Source organism: Bufo gargarizans, chromosome 8 (assembly GCF_014858855.1).
Source record: "Bufo gargarizans isolate SCDJY-AF-19 chromosome 8, ASM1485885v1, whole genome shotgun sequence".
In the NCBI taxonomy this organism is placed as follows: Eukaryota; Metazoa; Chordata; class Amphibia; order Anura; family Bufonidae; genus Bufo; species Bufo gargarizans.
The window spans coordinates 157383307-157400662 of record NC_058087.1 but is presented as its reverse complement, the minus strand read 5'-3'; the positions used below and the strand labels follow the sequence as shown (position 1 = coordinate 157400662).

General features: G+C 48.8%; 1 protein-coding gene across 1 annotated transcript in view; it reads left to right on the top strand.

The window, feature by feature from the left end:
* The first annotated feature begins 1629 nt into the window (after nt 1–1629).
* C8H16orf72 (chromosome 8 C16orf72 homolog) overlaps nt 1630–17356 on the top strand; it is a 32094-nt gene continuing 16367 nt past the window's right edge. The window contains exons 1-3 of the mRNA XM_044304874.1: nt 1630–2098; nt 2554–2634; nt 14967–15242. Coding sequence (XP_044160809.1) covers nt 1903–2098; nt 2554–2634; nt 14967–15242 — 553 coding nt within the window. The 5' untranslated portion in view covers nt 1630–1902. The remainder of the gene's footprint in view (nt 2099–2553; nt 2635–14966; nt 15243–17356) is intronic.

Genomic DNA, 17356 nt, shown 5'->3' with positions numbered 1-17356 from the left:
GGAACAGCCCCTTGGGCTCCTATACAGTGGGCGTGGCTGGGCTCCTGAAACATTGGGAACAGCCCCTTGGGCTCCTGTACAGTGGGCGTGGCTGGGCTCCTGAAACATTGGGAACAGCCCCTTGGGCTCCTGTACAGTGGGTGTGGCTGGGCTCCTGAAACATTGGGAACAGCCCCTTGGGCTCCTTTCTAACCTAATTTACATAGATATAAAATCGTTTTTCTGACTGAATAAAAGCACTCAGAGAGCTATAGAAAATGTATATTGCGGACATGCTAGTGGCGATCTAGCAGCGCATGTCCTCAGCTCTATACGCTAAAACTAGCTGAAACAATCCCCTTAAAAGTTAGTAATTTCCGGAATACAGCTTTAAGGGCTCATGCACACGGCTATAGTTTCTGTCCGTATCAGATCAGAATTTTTTGCAGATCGGATGCAGACCCATGCAAAGGATGTGGACAGCCCACTTTGTGCCATTCACATCCACACATCCGTTCCGTGGCCCCTTAAAAAAGATAGAACATGTCCTATTCTTGTTTGTTTTGCGGACAAGGAAAGGACATTTCTAGAGGAGTGTGAAACAAAATGGCAGCATGCACTTCCGTGTTTTTGCAGATTCTGTGTTCCGTCACAACACATCCGTGTTTTGCAGATCCACGATGTGGGGACTGCAAAACGGATGCGGTTGTGTGCATGAACCCTAAGGCTGATCGGAGTAGGCAAGGAGTGGGGGTCTGTCTGTTGTCTGTGACCTTTGGGGATACAGGCCATGGCTATGCAGATACTTTCTGGGTTCATGTAAACCACCTTTGTAAAATCCTACTACACATAAATGGGGTGATGTCACTTGGTGGAAATTTTCACCCTAAGGTCTCATGCACACAACCATATCCATTTTGCGGTCCGCAAAGTTCGGAGCCATTCCGCAGATTTCTCACACCCATCAGTAGAAATAGCCAGATGGGCAAGAGGACATGTTTTAGAATTAGCGGAACGGTCACACGGATGCGGACAGTTGTCTGCATTTTTTGCGTCCCGATACAAATTAATAGGTCTCTGTGCGAACCGCAAAAAATACTGATAGGACGCGGACTCGAAGTATGGTTGGGTGCATGAGGCCTAAGGATGGGAGGCGCTGGCTGGCATTGTACCAGGGGTGCCCACTATAGAAGGGGGCTTTGTGGCATCACGCAGTCATGGAACGCCTCAGTGACATCTAATATTTTTTATAATTGACAACAGGGATCCATTATCCCATAGGCTGCATTACAATGTGGTTATTCCCAATTCATGTCTTATTTAATACTGATATTCCCAAAAAACTATTGGCTTTATCCATTCAGGAAGAACAATAGCTTTGGACATGAGGTCAGCACAACCACAGCAAAGAAGAGGAAGACAAGTGCTACTGCCCCACTGACTGCCATACACAACCACTGAGATTCACGCACATGCGCAGTGCACACGTTCTGCCTTCATGTAGCCAAGCTTGTCTGAAGCTTTCCACCCTTTGTGACGTAGTTAGACGTACGGCGGCATCAACCAATCAAAACAACGTCCTGGAGTTCAAAGCGCCTGCTCTACCAATGGTGGGGAGGGGAGACGCCAGGGGGCGGTCTTCTCGTACTAGCAGGTTTTCGCCGAGCTTACACTTAGTGTCAGGTCAGCGGCGTCACAGGTTCAGTTTGTTTGGCGTCAGCACGGAGGAACTATGGGGGTGAGGTAGCCGGCGGGCCGCTGTGGTCTCTCGTTGTCGCTACCTGTTGTGCGCGGCACGGACTTCTTTTTTTTAGGAGCCCGGCGACGACAGACGTAAAAGGGCGTCAGCCGAGCTCTGTAACTGCTAACCACCCTACCCCCCCGGAGGAGGTGGAGAACGACAGGCCCGGGGGACGGTATAAGATGGAGGACAAGAAAGAGGAGGGCGAGGCGGAAATCCAGGAACACGGACCCGAATACTGGTTTACCAAATGGGAGCGCCAGTGTCTAGCGGAGGCCGAGCAGGAAGAGCAGCCCGAGGCCGACGCCGAGGACGGCCAGCACAAGCTGTGGCATCTGTTCCAGAACTCGGCCACCGCCGTGGCGCAGCTCTACAAAGGTCAGTCCTAGGGGAGGCCGGGGCCTGCTGGAGCTCCTCGGGGGCCGGGGCGGGGAGTTCCGCAGCAACAGAGGCGAAAATAAGATGGCGGACGGCTTTACCTCAGCGCTGGCCCGGGGTAGTTCCGTGCTGCCCCTCCCGCCTGGTCTCCCCGGGGGGCGCGGAGAGGGGCTGGCTGCACCCCGGGTGGCGGCCTGTGCTCCTGGCCTGACAGCTGTGTGCGCCCCGACGTAACCCCTTCCCTGCCGGAACCGAGGGCTTGATTACAAAATGGCGTTGGCTATTGTGAGGAACAGCTCCGTCCTGCGGCCGCCCGGCGGCGCTGCATGCCTTCCCGATCTCCGCTGTTATTTCACTGGAACCGACCGGCTGATCAAAATGGCCGCCCGCCCCGTGTGCTGAATGTGCGCCTCTGTGATCCGCATTGACATCGGCCTCTCTGTTTTCCTTTCCAGATCGCGTGTGTCAGCAGCAGGGGCAGCCTCTGTGGGCCACCTTCCAGAATGCCGCAACAGCTGTCACCAATCTATATAAAGGTAGGGCTGGAGCTGTCACCTGGCATCTCCGAGTGGAGGCCGTGCCAGCCTGTGTGGTTGGCGAACGGGACTGGTCCAGTGAGGGCTCCTGACTCTGCCACTAGGGGCGCTCTGCATGTAAACAAACTGAACGGCCTACCCCCCCAGCTGTGGCCCTGCCACATGGAATCTACTGAGAATGGACGGGCAGGAGTCTGACCACACCTTTTGTTGGCCTCATCTGTGCTCTCAAAGTCCTGAAAAAATGCACTTAATCTGGTATGAAAATGAGGCCTAAAGGGCCCGGAAGGGCGTACCAACGGTTTAAGAGCCCAGGACCGCCTCGCCCAAGCCCAGCTCTTCACCCCCTCCTTGCGTTTCCACTCCACCCCTCTTGGACACCACTGTTTCCCCTTCAGCTCCACTTGCGAGATCAGCCGGTGTCTGACCAAAAACCTGCTCAGGCGTAGAGCGTGAATCTGCCCACACAGCGCCCTTTCTGCAGTGGGTCTAGTGCAACCACATATGCATACCAAATAAAGTGCCTTTTCTGGGTTTTGAAAGAATGGATAAAGCTCCCAGAGGTGTCAGACGGATGCACTTTGTGCTGGCGTTACATATAGTGGAAGTAGCTGACAGATTCCCTATAAAACGCACTATATTTTCTGGTTCGGACCTCCTCTGCACCTTCTGGCCTAGCTTTAAGTCACCTGCCCGTATAGCGCTGAGGCCAGGAACTGGCTGCAGCAGTCAACGTGCTATATGGACAGGGGATCGGAGCGGTAGAGGTTTGGCATGGCAATTGTAACCTTTTTTGCTTAACACTTTCCCTGCCATTTAGACATTTATTTCAACACTGCGCTCTGCTAAATGCACCTCATGACCGTTGTCCAGTTGTGAATAATGACTTTAACTGCTAAGCTTGGGCGCTTCCTTGTGACCCTCTCCGGCCAGTCACCTGTCTGAGCCGCTATAGACTAGACCAGTGTTTCCCAACCAGTGGCTGTGCGAGCATGCTGGGAGTTGTAGTTTTGCAACAGCTGGAGGCACACTGGTTGGGGAACACTGGACTAGACCTTGTACTGTGACCCCCTGGTTATGGTATTGGAGGGGACATGGGCGTCAATGTAACAAGAGTCTGTTCTTAGTGTTATCCTGGAGTGGTCTTTCTCAATGGCTTTCCACTTGCCTTTTTAAGATTCTGCCGGTTAAGTTATTTTCACAACTGCGCAAAAGCTAACCGGCGGAGGAGAGCTGCCGGGGTTCACCATATCTGGGCTAGCCGTTCACTGCCATGTCCTATTGACTAATGGGATTCCGCCCGACAAACTGGTGCTCGCACTTGTTTTGGTCCTGCCAAACCTGTCGCTCATGCTGGAAACTAACCAAATCCCTGACAGGTCCCATTGTAGTCAATGGGCTCCGGCAGTGCGTGGCCCTGTCCGGCTAGGCCGGTTGTGGTGAACTCCGGCAGGCTGTGCCTCTGCTGGATAGCTTTAGTGTGTGTGAGAGTAGCCTTACGCCTTAACCACAGGCCACAAACTGCTGCCAGTGTTCACCATTACCGGGAGTTGGTAGTCCTCTAATGGTTGTGGAGGCCTACTTGTTCTGTGGCACTCGGTGGTCAGGTCACAGCACGTTACTATGTAGCCATAGCCTCATTCGCCCATATGACCTTTTGGCATCTGGTCAGTATACAATTCTCCTGACGCCTACTGTACCTCCCATGGTAGGCTGTAACGCTGTGTGAACGGAGCCTAAGGGCTTGTTTATTTTGCCTGATACTCAGGATCTGGAATGAACTGACTGTTCTTGATTACTGCCAGTACTCGCACATCCCCATAGGTTCGTTATGTGCCAGGAGGACATCCCCCGCTTAGTGGTGTGCTGCCCACATGAAAGATCTGATCACTGAGTGATCGACAGCAGCTTTACATGGGCCAGTATTTGAGAACGAGCGTTCCTGTGACTTTCTCCCCCACAGTTGTCCCCGTGCTGGGTCTGTGTGAAGGGATCTAGGTCTTGTGTATGTTCGGATGCACCTGACACAGTTGGGCCTGTCTTGCCGTTTACTCTGGTATTCCTGACCTTGCACATTACACAAATTACTTGACTGACATACCTGACACATAGCTGCTGGAAAGATGGTCGGGTAAATCCTTAGGGTTAGAGCAGGAAGGAACGCTTTCCACTGTTGGCGGCGGCCGCATGTTATGGCCATATCTGGATTTAGATATTTGGGGATTGCTGGGCTCCTCTGGTAGAAGAGTATTGCACATGATTGGGAAGTCCTCCCCAGTAAGGACCGGTTTTCTTATCAAGATTATCTACGACTTGTCCCTAAACACTTTTTGCTGAAATATTTCTCCTGTGGACAGTAAAGGTATGTCCACATCCACACAGGGTGCAAAGTCTGCATGACATGCGGTTATTGCCACGGAAATGGCTTTGGATTTCATCTTCTCCATTGCGGACAGTGAATTCTTCAGTGGGAAGCAGCAACGTAGATTCAGTTCCGCACCAGTCTATGCTGCAGCCTTTTTTTTTTTTTTTTGCATCATGTGGGTGGTACTTGGCGTTTTACACCACCAGGAAAATGGACTAAAACTACATGTGTGGATGTACAGCGGTCTTTACTGATTTTGATTGGCTTTAATGGGACCTATCAATTGTCCAAGGGGTTGTTCCCACCCACAACATAACAGGCTGACTGGTCAAAACAAACATAAAATTATTGTTGGGGCTTGCATGATGTTGCAAATGATTGGCCGAATCCAGCTGGTCATGCGTTCAGCCGGCCACATCCCAAATTTTCCTACTGGACAGATGAAACATTTAAAGGGGTTCTGAATTTTATTTTTTTTATCCGATGATCTATCCTCTGGACAGATCGGCGGGGGTCCGACACCCGGGACCCCTGCTGATCAGCTGTTTGAGAAGGCAGTGGCGCGTCCTTCTCACTGTTTACCGCAGGCCCAGCGACGTCATGACTAGTATCAATGGCCTGGGTGGAGCTAAGCTCTGTTCATTTTAATGAAGCTTAGCCCCGCCCAGGCCATTGATGCTAGTCGTGACGTCGCTGGGCCTGTGGTAAACAGCTGATCGGCATGGGTCCCGGGTGTCGGACCCCCCCGCCGATCAGATGCTGATATTCTATCCAGAGGATAGATAATCAGTTTAAACAAACTGCAGAACCCCTTTTAAGTTTTATCCAATGTTTACGGCCGCCACAATACAATTGTGAGATGAGGCAGTTGGGCTTCTGTGACATTTCTAGTGGGGGCCATGTAAGACTGTTTCCTTTACTCTTATATGCTGAGGGTGGGCTGCACCTCACTGCTACAGTTTTTGGCCACCTTGTATGACAAATTGGAGGTCTCAGAGGCTAGAACGTTCAACTAAGATATTTGACATATCTGTCTTTGGTCAGAATTGTGTTTTCTGGGATCTTTATATTAAAGGGACTGGGCTCCTTTGCTGGAAACATCCGTTTTGACATCTGTAGCCAATCACTGGTGGCAGTGGTGACCATGCCCCTTGCATTGTGTGGCCATTTATCATGATATAAGGGGACCTGGTCAGTGATTGGCTGCAGACGATGTTAGTGGATGAGCACAGTGGAGCATTACAGGGAGGAGGAGGGGTGGGGAGTGAGCGAGTGCAGGTCCGGCCAAGTGGGTGGGGGTTGCGTTGCCAAAACCACTTCGTTCTTGCACAACCCCTTTAGTGGCCTATCCTCAGGATAAATCCTCAATATGAGATTGTGGGGGTCTGACTCCCTGAAACAGCTGATCAGCGGGGGTGCTGGAAGCCATTGCACTCACTAGCACTCCGGTGAGCGAGGGTGCCTTCTTGCAGCGTACCCTGCGCAGCACCATCCACTTGATGGCTGCTATGCTTGGTATTGCAGTGCAGCCCATTTCCATGAGCCCACTTAAAGGGGTTCTGCAGTTTGTGTAAACTGATCGGCGGGGGTCTGACACCCAGGACCCCTGTCTGTCAGCTGTTTGAGAAGGCAGCGCTGCAGCCTTCTCACTGTTTACTGCAGGCCCAGTAATGTCACGACTAGTATCAATGGCCTGGGCAGGGCTGAGCTCTGTTCACTTGAATGGAGCTTAGCCCAGGCCAGTTGATCTGCAGGGGTCCAGAGGATAGATAATCAGTTAAAACAAACTGCAGAACCCCTTTAACTCTTCAATAACTGGTCTAAACTGATTCTCAAATCTGAAGCAAGTGGTGTCCTCTATTTGATATGAAATGAACTGATATGTGGATGAATGTGAAGTAGACCAGGTCTCCTGTCAGTAAGCTGCTAGTGAGGCATGATCCATCGTTCTGGATGTGATGGTGTTACTATGACTTTTCAGTGTGGTCGAAGCTGCGGTATGCCCTCTTTGGCTTTGACGTTCTATCATGATTTTATCCCCTTTGATGGTGAGGAGTTAAAAGCAGTTCTTTAGTGTTATCTGTCAGAAGGTGCTCAAGTTTTGAATGGCAGAATTGTCTAAAAGAACATGCATCTGCCTGGTTAGAGGTTGCCTACTTTGCAGGATATTGGGCTAAACTGCATGGACGGTTTTGTTTTATTTCCCCCCCCCCCCCCCCACTTCTAAACTGTTACCATGTTCGTTAAAGAGGAGCTGTCACCTCTCCCAACATGTCTGTCTTAATGTCTTCATGCATTCCCCTTGTAATAACTCTGGAGCATCTGTTCTTATGCTCTGTTGTGCCATTCCTTTATTATTCCTAGTAGAAGTTATGAATGAATTGCTAGCAGTCTGCCGTAATGGTACAGAGGGGAGGTAACCAGTTTGGGGGGGGGGGGGGGGGGGTACATGTACAGACTCTCTCTACCCAGTCAGTGCTGCAATTGTCAGACTGTGCAGGTACACCTCCCCCAACTGGGTAACACCCTTCTGTACCCCTACTGCAGACTGCTAGCAATTCATTCATAACTTCTAGTAGGAATATTAAAGGAACGGCACAACATAGTCGTAAGAATAGTTCCAGATATGTTGTTACATGGGGAATACATGAAGCTATTAAAACGAGCGTATCAGGAGTGGTGACAGGTCCTCCTTAAATGGGTTGTCTGCAGAGGCTGCAGTAACATCTGTACAAGCGTTAGACACCTGTACAGGCAATTTCTACACTTGAGAATTTCTTCGGTCTGGAGAGTGGCTCAGCTTGTAAAGTCTATTAATTCCCTGTGTCCCGCACTATTAACCCTAGCATGGGCAGCAGTAAATGAAAAGACCTGCGCTTCGGATCACTGACTGAAGCCAGGTTTCTGGAACCTCTAGCATCAGAGTGAAATCCATTTAACTCCCTAGATGCATCAGTCAATAGCAACTGTGGCATCTAGACATTTAGATAGACATGGCTGTATGTCTTTTAAACTGTGCAGCAAGCATGGCCAATAGACTGGTACAGTGAGAGGCTGTAATGCAGTGGTATGCACTGCCTTGTAGGTGATTTGGTGTCAAGGGAAGGTAACATCTATAAACTTGGTGAACATGAGGTGGAGCATTATGGATGACAGGGCTTCTAAAGCCAGAATTTATAAAACCGCCATAGCTGGCGGTGGATCTGCCAAAGTTATGAAGTGTCACAGGTCTCTCCATAACTTCGGCACATCCAGTTCTAAATGTAAGCCGGCCTCCGCCTAAACCAGGCGTAGAAAACGATGAATGAAACGGGCCTACAATGTCACACCCACAATTTTAGACCTGGCGTGAGTGGGGAGAAGTCACAGATGGCGGTGCATCTAACCGTTGTGCTGCCTTCTGCGCCTGAAATACGTCTAATTTAGGCTGATTTCAGATTAGTAAATAACCCCCACATTTTTTAAACTGAACTCCGTTGATACTTAAGGCTACTTTCACACTTGCGTTCGGAGCAGATCCGTCTGGTGTCTGCACAGACGGATCTGCACCTATAATGCAAACGCTTAGATCCGTTCAGAACGGATCCGTTTGCATTACCATGAACAACACAATTTTTTATTTATTTTTTGTTCATGATAGTGCAAACGGATCCGTTTTAAAAATTGAGCCATAGTGTGTCAACTTCAAACGGATCCGTCCCCATTGACTTACATTGTAAGTCTGGACGGATCCGTTTGCCTCCGCAAGGCCAGGCGGACACCCGAACGCTGCAAGCAGCGTTCAGGTGTCCGCTTGCTGAGCGGAGGACAGACGGAGCCAGACTGATGCATTCTGAGCGGATCCGCATCCACTCAGAGTGCATTAGGGCTAGACGATCCGTTCGGGGCTGCTTGTGAGAGCCTTCAAACTGAACTCACAAGCGGAGCCCCGAACGCAAGTGTGAAAGTAGCCTTACTTTGGCTCAGATTTACCAATTCTGTGTGAATGGAAGTGGCTAGACACTACTGCGGACAGGAGCGGTCTAACCTTCTGCTAGGGCAGAGTGCACCTACCTGAGTTGTGTGTGTGCACTGATGGTGAGGGATATAATAACCCGGCTTGCAGCATATCTGCTACATGTAGACAGGCTTCACTAACTCCAGCCGTTATAAAACTAACTTCCAGCACGCTTTATTCACTTATGTGGAAGTTCTGAGAACAGCTGAACAAGTTGTTGCATGTTGTGGGTTGTAGTTGCAGCTGGAGTACCAGGTTGCTGACCCCTGGAATAGTGAGACATTTACAGCTGATGCCTATATTTGTTCCTGATGTAATTGACACTTCCCAAAACTATTTCATAGAAATCCACATCGCAGTACCATGCATTTTTAAAAATGAGGGGGTGCGTGAGGTCAACGAATCGGAGTTATCGGATTAGTTTGTTAACCTGACCCTTGTCTTAATTATGTGGGTATCGGATTCAGCTATGACTAGCACTAATAAGTACAGGCAGAACATAAGTAAGGTACTCGGATATTATGGATTTTCTATAGCACCATGTTTTCCATACTGCTCTACAGTGTAATAAAGTAATAACTTGCAGGCGTGTGCACATATAGAAATTACTGGGGATCTGTCACCAGGTTTATGCTATCCTATCTGGGTGCAGTGCAGTCTGGTGATGAGGACCCCTTTAAAATCACTGTGAGCTGTCACAGCATGAGCTGAGGGCAGAATATCTAGAGTCCCGAATTCATGGGCCCCTTCCCGCTGGTGATTGACAGCTCTTCCTAATGCTTCTGTGCACAGCCATAAGTGTTTTTTGGCTGCAAAAAACATGGATACCAGAAACGTCCTGTCTTTGTCAGCTAAATAAAGTAGGGCATGGCTGCGGCACGGACTTGTGGGTGTTCTGTTTGTATCTTTTGCGGCCCCAGTGAGATGAATGGATCTGCATCCAGTCCCCTTAAAATGCGGACAAACTACGGCAGTGTGTATGAGTCCTAAGAGTTGGGGGGGGGGGGGGGGGCTCCTGAGCTTGTGCACTGCATTGAGCAGACTCCAGCATTAGGCAAGGAGCGCACATTGTGTGGTCATGGATCACTATGTAGCACTGCAGCCAACAAACTGAATGGGGTCACAGTTCTATATCAAAGTTGTCACAAACAATACATCTGTGTCAGACCTTTTAATTCTACGGTCACTGCAACTTGCGTGTTGTGCTGCGACTCTGTACAGCGTCGTCTTCAATGTTCACATGGATTAAGAAAATTATTAGGACACTTGTATTGACCCCCAGTCTTCATTGGGGTCTGTCATCTGTTTCTGGTTCCCTCAGATAGGACAGCATAAAACTGGTGACATTACCTTCAAGTTATGCAAGTAACTGTAGCAGAAGAAAAATGGTGTCCGAGTGTGTACAGGCATTTGGTAATGGTGAAAGTGCTGGATTATAAGTAATAGTTCTGTTGCCCATCCTGCTGCTCCAATGTAAATTTACGTTGGTGGGGGTTTAAAATGGGTCACAAGCACAGTGGGCGCCATAGCCACAGGGGTGCTTGCCTTTTTTAAACGGCAGACACCCGGGGCTAATATGTGATTAATGTAGTTTGCATAGATTTAACCCCTCAGATACTGTAGTCAATTGTGACAACTGCATCTGAGAAGTCAAAAACTAGTATTTGTGCTCCCAGCCGTGCGCCGCAGCCTCTACTCCTGAGTGATACGAGGCTGCCGCTTGTTAGTTACCATGGAGAAGCCTGCCTGTGGCAGGGCTCCATAGGAACATAGTGTAATCCTCATAGACCCCCAATGCTTTAGCTTATTGATTGCTTGTTAACGTTCCCTAGGGAAACTATTAAAAAGATAAAAAGAAAATATTAAATATATAAAAAATGCAAATCGCCCCCTTTACCCAAAATAGCAGTAATATACATAAGCAATAAAAAAAAATAAACATCATGGGCATCGCCCATACTATTAAAATATAAAAATACTTTCCCATACGGTAAAATGCTCCCGGGTCTGCACAGCCGCACCTCAAAAGATAAAACCGGTCTTATTCATCGTTGCATCTTGTGGATCGCGGGACCTGTTGAAGTCATTGGGGTGCACGCTGATGCATCGTGTGTTTTGCGGTACGGAAAATTGAGTCATGTTATTGGGTTGGGTAATATAAAAAATATTCCCACAATATTAAGAAATTTATAGCAATAACTATAACCAACAAGGAAACATTATACTGTATGGCGTGTATTCTCCTTGGGTCTTGCACATCCCCCATCTATGTGCACTACTGAGAAGTAATTGTGGGATAGCGGTCATACATCATTATGGCCTCTTTCACACTTGCGTTGTCCGGATCCGGAGTGTACTACACTTGCCGGAATTACACGCCGGATCTGGAAAAACTCAAGTGTACTGAAAGCAAATTTCAAAATGCTTTCAGTGTTACTATGGCACCCAGGACGCTATTAAAGTCCTGGTTGCCATAGTAGGAGCGGTATACTTCCAGTCTGCGTGGCTCCCGGGGCGCGCCAGAGTGACGTCAGAGCCCCCCATGCGCATGGATGACGTGTCATACGATCACGTCATCCATGCGCGTGGGGCGCCCCGGGAGCCGCACGGACGAAGTATACCGCTCCCCACTACACTTTACCATGGCTGCCAGGACTTTAGCGTCCCGGCAGCCATGGTAACCACTCTAAAAAAAGCTAAACGTCGGATCCGGCAATGCGCCGAAACGACGTTTAGCTTAAGGCCGAGTCCGGATCAATGCCTTTCAATGGGCATTAATTCCGGATCTGTCCTTGCGGCAAGTCTTCAGGATTTTTGGCCGGAGCAAAAAGCGCAGCATGCTGCGGTATTTTCTCCGGCCAAAAAAACGTTCCGTTCCGGAACTGAAGACATCCTGAACGGATTTCACTCCATTCAGAATGCATTAGGATAAAACTGATCAGGATTCTTCCGGCATAGAGCCCCGACGACGGAACTCTATGCCGGAAGACAAGAACGCAGGTGTGAAAGAGCTCTATATCATGTGTATATGCCACTGCTTATGGCACCACTATTCTATTTGGACTCCATAGCAACTGCAACAGCTAGTGCTACACCACAGTGCACTCCCTCTTCAGCCTGGCAGGGTATCCTCTTCAGTGAAACTGCAAGTCCCAGCTAAACCCTCCAGTACAGCCTCAAACCAGAGGGCATACGGACTTAACACTACGCCCAGTCATACTTTACTATGCTTCTCATACATCACTGCTGAGGGAGCGGGAGGGCGGTGTCTGCTCCAGTGTGCTGCTCCTTGTCACAAGCTGGGGAGACTTCAGCATCCACTGTTGGGCTAGTGGGTTGGGGATGTTGTTTATAAGGCGCATGGCACGTGCTCAGATGATAGCACTGCTTTATGGAGTGTATCTGCACCCGTTTTGTCTGACTGCCCCTATGATGATGTTAAAATACAGTGGTATTTACGAAACTGAAATCGCTTCTATTAGATCAGCAATGCTAACAGTCCCTGGCCTGTAAACTTCAGGACGAATTGTCAGGTACGCATCTGCAGCCAATCGCTAGCCTCAGAGTTATGTCCAAGCGGCATGTCACTGCTGGTACATGTGCTTCTTGGGGACAAGCCGCCAGTGATTGGCGACAGCTCCACACGTGACTCCCGCTCATAAGTTTACAGGTCTGGGATCAGTAGCAGCATCGAAGTGCACCTCAGCTCTGGCATCAAGTAGCTGAGGCACATTCTGGTGCCAAATAAGTGCGCTAAAGCTGTAAAACACCATTAAAGGGGATCTGCACTTTGTTTAAACTGATCTATCCTCTGGATACATCAGCAACTGATCGGCGGGGGTCCGACACCTGGGACCCCTGCCGATCAGCTGTTTGAGAAGGCAGCGCCGCTCCTGCAGCGCTGCGGCCTTCTCACTGTTTAAAGCAGGCCCAGTGACGTCACGACTAACCCTGCTTTCACACCTGAGCGTTTCTCAAACGCGCGTTTTTGTCGCGCGTTTTTATGCGCGTTTTTTTGTAATAGTAAACGCGCGTTTGTGTGATTGACTGCAGTGTCCTATGGCCACAAACGCGCGTCAAAACGCCCCAAAGAAGCTCAAGTACTTGAATATGCGTCGGGCGTTTTTACAGCGCGATCGTATGTGCTGTAAAACGCCCAGGTGACAACCATTCCCATAGGGTAGCATTGGTTTTCATGTGTTGAGCGTTTTACAGCGCGTTTGAACGCGCTGTAAAACGCTCAGGTGTGAACTTAGGGTAAGATCACAGGCTTGGGCACGGCTAAGCTCCATTCAAGTGAACACTGGGCCAGCGGTAAACAGTGAGAAGGCCGCTGCGCTGCTGGAGCGCCGCTGCCTTCTCAAACAGCTGAGCGGCAGGGGTCCTAGGTGTTGGATCCCGCCGATCAGGTGCTGATCTATCCAGAGGATAGATCATAAGTTTAAACAAAGTTCAGAACCCCTTTAATTAAGGCTACTTTCACACTAGCGTTCATGGGTCCGTTCGTGAGCTCCGTTTGAAGGAGCTCACGAGCGGACCCAAACGCCTCCGTCCAGCCCTGATGCAGTCTGAATGGAGCGGATCCGCTCAGACTGCATCAGTCTGGCGGCGTTCAGCCTCCGCTCCGCTCGCCTCCGCACGGACAGCTGAACGCTGCTTGCGTTCAGCTGTCCGCCTGGCCGTGCGGAGGCGAGCGGATCCGTTCAGACTTACAATGTAAGTCAATGGGAACGGATCCGCTTGAAGATGTCACCATATGGCTCAATCTTCAAGCGGATCCGTCCCCCATTGACTTTACATTGAAAGTCTGAACGGATCCGCTCAGGCTGCTTTCACACTTAGAAAAAATTCTAAGTTATTAATGCAGACGGATCCGTACTGAACGGAGCCTCCGTCTGCATTAATATGATCGGATCCGTTCAGAACGGATCCGATCAAGCGCAAGTGTGAAAGTAGCCTAATGCTGTGATTTGCGTTCTTGAGCACTTGATAACTGTGTGGGACATAGTCATGATACACTAGGAAAGCCTCCAGTATCTCTGCAGGGCTGGCCTGTTTCTGATTTTACAGGGAAGGACTGATGCCTTGTCTATTGGCTGGTGTGTACCCAGTGTTCGTCTTGCCGAGCTCTCGTGACTTTTGTTCCAGCCGCCAAACTTTTACAGCAAACTGCGTTTTGGGTAAGGGCTGAAAAAACTCCCCACCCCCACCTGGGCACACTTTGTGTCCCAGTTACTTTGGCAAGGTTTCAGCTTTGCAAGCTCAACAGTGGTCTGTGTTAAAATGTGTGAAGTCAGCAGTTTTTCTGTGGATGAAGTAGTTGACTAGAGTAACAAATTGGGTTTTGTTTTGCATAACTAAAATTGTTCAGTCCTTCTATGCCTTGTAAAAGGGAACTGCAAATGGAAATTGATAGCGTTTAAAGGGGTTTTCCAGGATTGTGTATATGTCTAAACGGCCTACGTGTGACTTGAGCGTTCCTTTTCATTTTCCTGCTCCGGTGCCTCCCATCCGGTCGTACAGCAATCTCGCAGTGCATGTATCGGTTTTGCCGGTAGCGTACCAGGCTTTTTATCTCTGCTAAGGCCTGACTTCCACCAATCATTGTGCCTGGTAAAGTCACTGGGATAGCTGACTATGCTCCAGCACTACCAGGGGCTGGTACTATGCAGACTTGCGTGGCCTATGGGACCCATAAGGCAGTGTGACAGGAAATGGCATGGGGAGAATGAGAATGTAAACAATATGGAGAGCAGCATCAGGGAGCTGCTGGAGGATGGCGAAAATGCCTGAAATGCCATCAAGGCAGCCTTAGACCAATGAGATTAGGTGATTTAGAAAGTAATTCAGATTTAATGTGAACCCTGATAACCCCCTTCAAGGTGTCCCTGTGGTGTTGTATTCCATCTAAATGTATGAGAAATGTTTCTCTGCCTTCAAACTGTAATTTTCCCTCTGTTTGCATTTTAGAAAGTGTGGATACCCATCAGCGGACCTTTGATCTTGGAATTCATGTTGGCTATCAGCGGCGCAATAAGGATGTTTTAGCCTGGGTAAAAAAGCGTCGACGAACTATTCGTAGAGAGGATTTAATAAGCTTTCTATGTGGCAAAATTCCACCTCCACGAAACTCGCGTGCACCACCAAGACTAACTGTTGTATCTCCGAACCGAGCTTCACCTTCAGAAACTGACTCCTCTGTAGAGACTGATTTGCAGCCATTCCGAGAAGCGATAGCTCTCCATGGTAACTGTCAACTTCTGCTTATCTTATTATGCATCACATTCCATAAGGGGTATTCCTGTTTTGAAAGAGCAACTCAAGTTTTCTAAAACCTTTTCTAAATCCTAAAAATTATTTTTGTAATGTACTTTATTAATCAGTAATTCTAATCAAATAGACGCCCAAATTTGTGGGTGCTATTGTGCCTTAAAACTGAGATTTCAGATTTCACTCGGGCCGCAGGTAACATCACAGGCCGGAGCGCAAATTACAGCTTCTGCCTGTGCTCCCCTCGAGCTTGGCTGTTCTAGCACAACGGTACCCTGCACAAGTGTGCTTACTACTACACCAATGTGCTGTAGAGCAGCGGCCCCCAACTGCCCAGCATCGGGCTCTGGAAGACTGTTTGCTGGGCCACGGCAATAGAGGAGTGGAGACGCCATGCGCGTACAGCAGGAAGGAAGGGGAGCGTTCCTTCCAACTGTGATGCCAGCCACTGCCACCAATGAAAAATGCTTGAAAAGGGCTAGTGAGGCAGGTATTTGTTAGGTCCCACTGCCCCACCAATGGAAATAAACATGACGGCCCCGGGGGGGGGGTTGTCGGCATCCAATTTCAGCTAGTATCTGAGGGGGGGCTCAGTGCCCATTAGACCCTAGTCAGTTTTGTGCAGCCAATTCAGGTATAGTTGCCATGTCAGATTGAATAAAGGCAGGGAGATATCAATGTAATAGTAAGGCCTATTTCACACTGATTCTGCATAATGGTGAGTTGAGTCACACTTAAATAATTGTCATATAGTGTTATATATTTTAATATGCACCTGAATCAGTCAGCACCCCACCCCCGGACCCTGCTGTAAGTCTGAGCTGAGTGGGCTCAGGCAGGAGCCTGTTCCACTCAATCCTTGCATAGCACACTTGTACGTGGTGCCGTTGTGCTGTGCAGAATTTAGCTTTGCATGATGGGAGCACAGGCATGAGCAGCGATCTGTGCTCCTGCCTGTGCAGCATTACCTGTAGTCCTCAGTGAAATCTGTACAGCACTCTACTAGGGGAGTGATTTTTAAGATGTGATAGCACCCAGGGGTTTGGGTGCCTATTTGGTTAAGGCTACTTTCACACTAGCGATTTTACTGGATCTGGCAGGGTTCAACAAAAAAAACCGCTTCCGTTACTGATAATACAACCATCTGCATCCGTTCAGAACGGATCCAGTTGTATTATCTAACATATCAAACACGGATCTGTCATGAACTCCATTGAAAGTTAATGGGGGGATGGACCAGTTTTCTGTTGTCAGAGAAAACTAATCCGTCCCCATTGACTTGCATTGTTGGTCATGACGGATCTGTCTTGCTCTGCATCCCAGAACGGAAAGCAAACCGCGGAATGCATTTTAGAGCATTACGTTCAGTTCAATTACATTTTGTCCCCATTGACAATGAATGGGGACAAAACGGAAGCGTTTTTTTTCTGGTATTGAGATCTGTCATAGGGAAAATATTAATGCTAGTGTGAAAGTAGCCTAAGAATTATTTTTTTTAAAGGTTTTAGAAAAGTTGGTACACTTAAATTTATTTGTTTATATAATAGGAAATTATAAAAAAAATTCTAATATACATGTATTTAAAAGCTTTCATACACTTCTTTTTTTTTATTTATTTTTTTATCAGGTTTATGGCCCCTTTTCTGTATAACTGAATGGTATAGCCCTGTGATGGCTTGGGCCTCTTTCACACTTGCGTTGTCCGGATCCGGCGTGTACTCCACTTGCCGGAATTACACGCCGGATCCGGAAAAACGCAAGTGAACTGAAAGCATTTGAAGACGGATCCGTCTTCAAAATGCTTTCAGTGTTACTATGGCACCCAGGACGCTATTAAAGTCCTGGTTGCCATAGTAGTAGTGGGGAGCGGGGGATCACGTCATCCATGCGCGTGGGGCGCCCTGACATCACTCTGAAGCGCCCCGGGAGCCGCACGGACTGTAAGTATACCGCTCCCCACTACACTTTACCATGGCTGCCAGGACTTTGGTTACCATGGCTGCAGGGACACTATTCAGAAAAAGCTAAACGTCGGATCCTGCAATGCGCCGAAACGACGATTAGCTTAAGGCCGGATCCGGATTAATGCC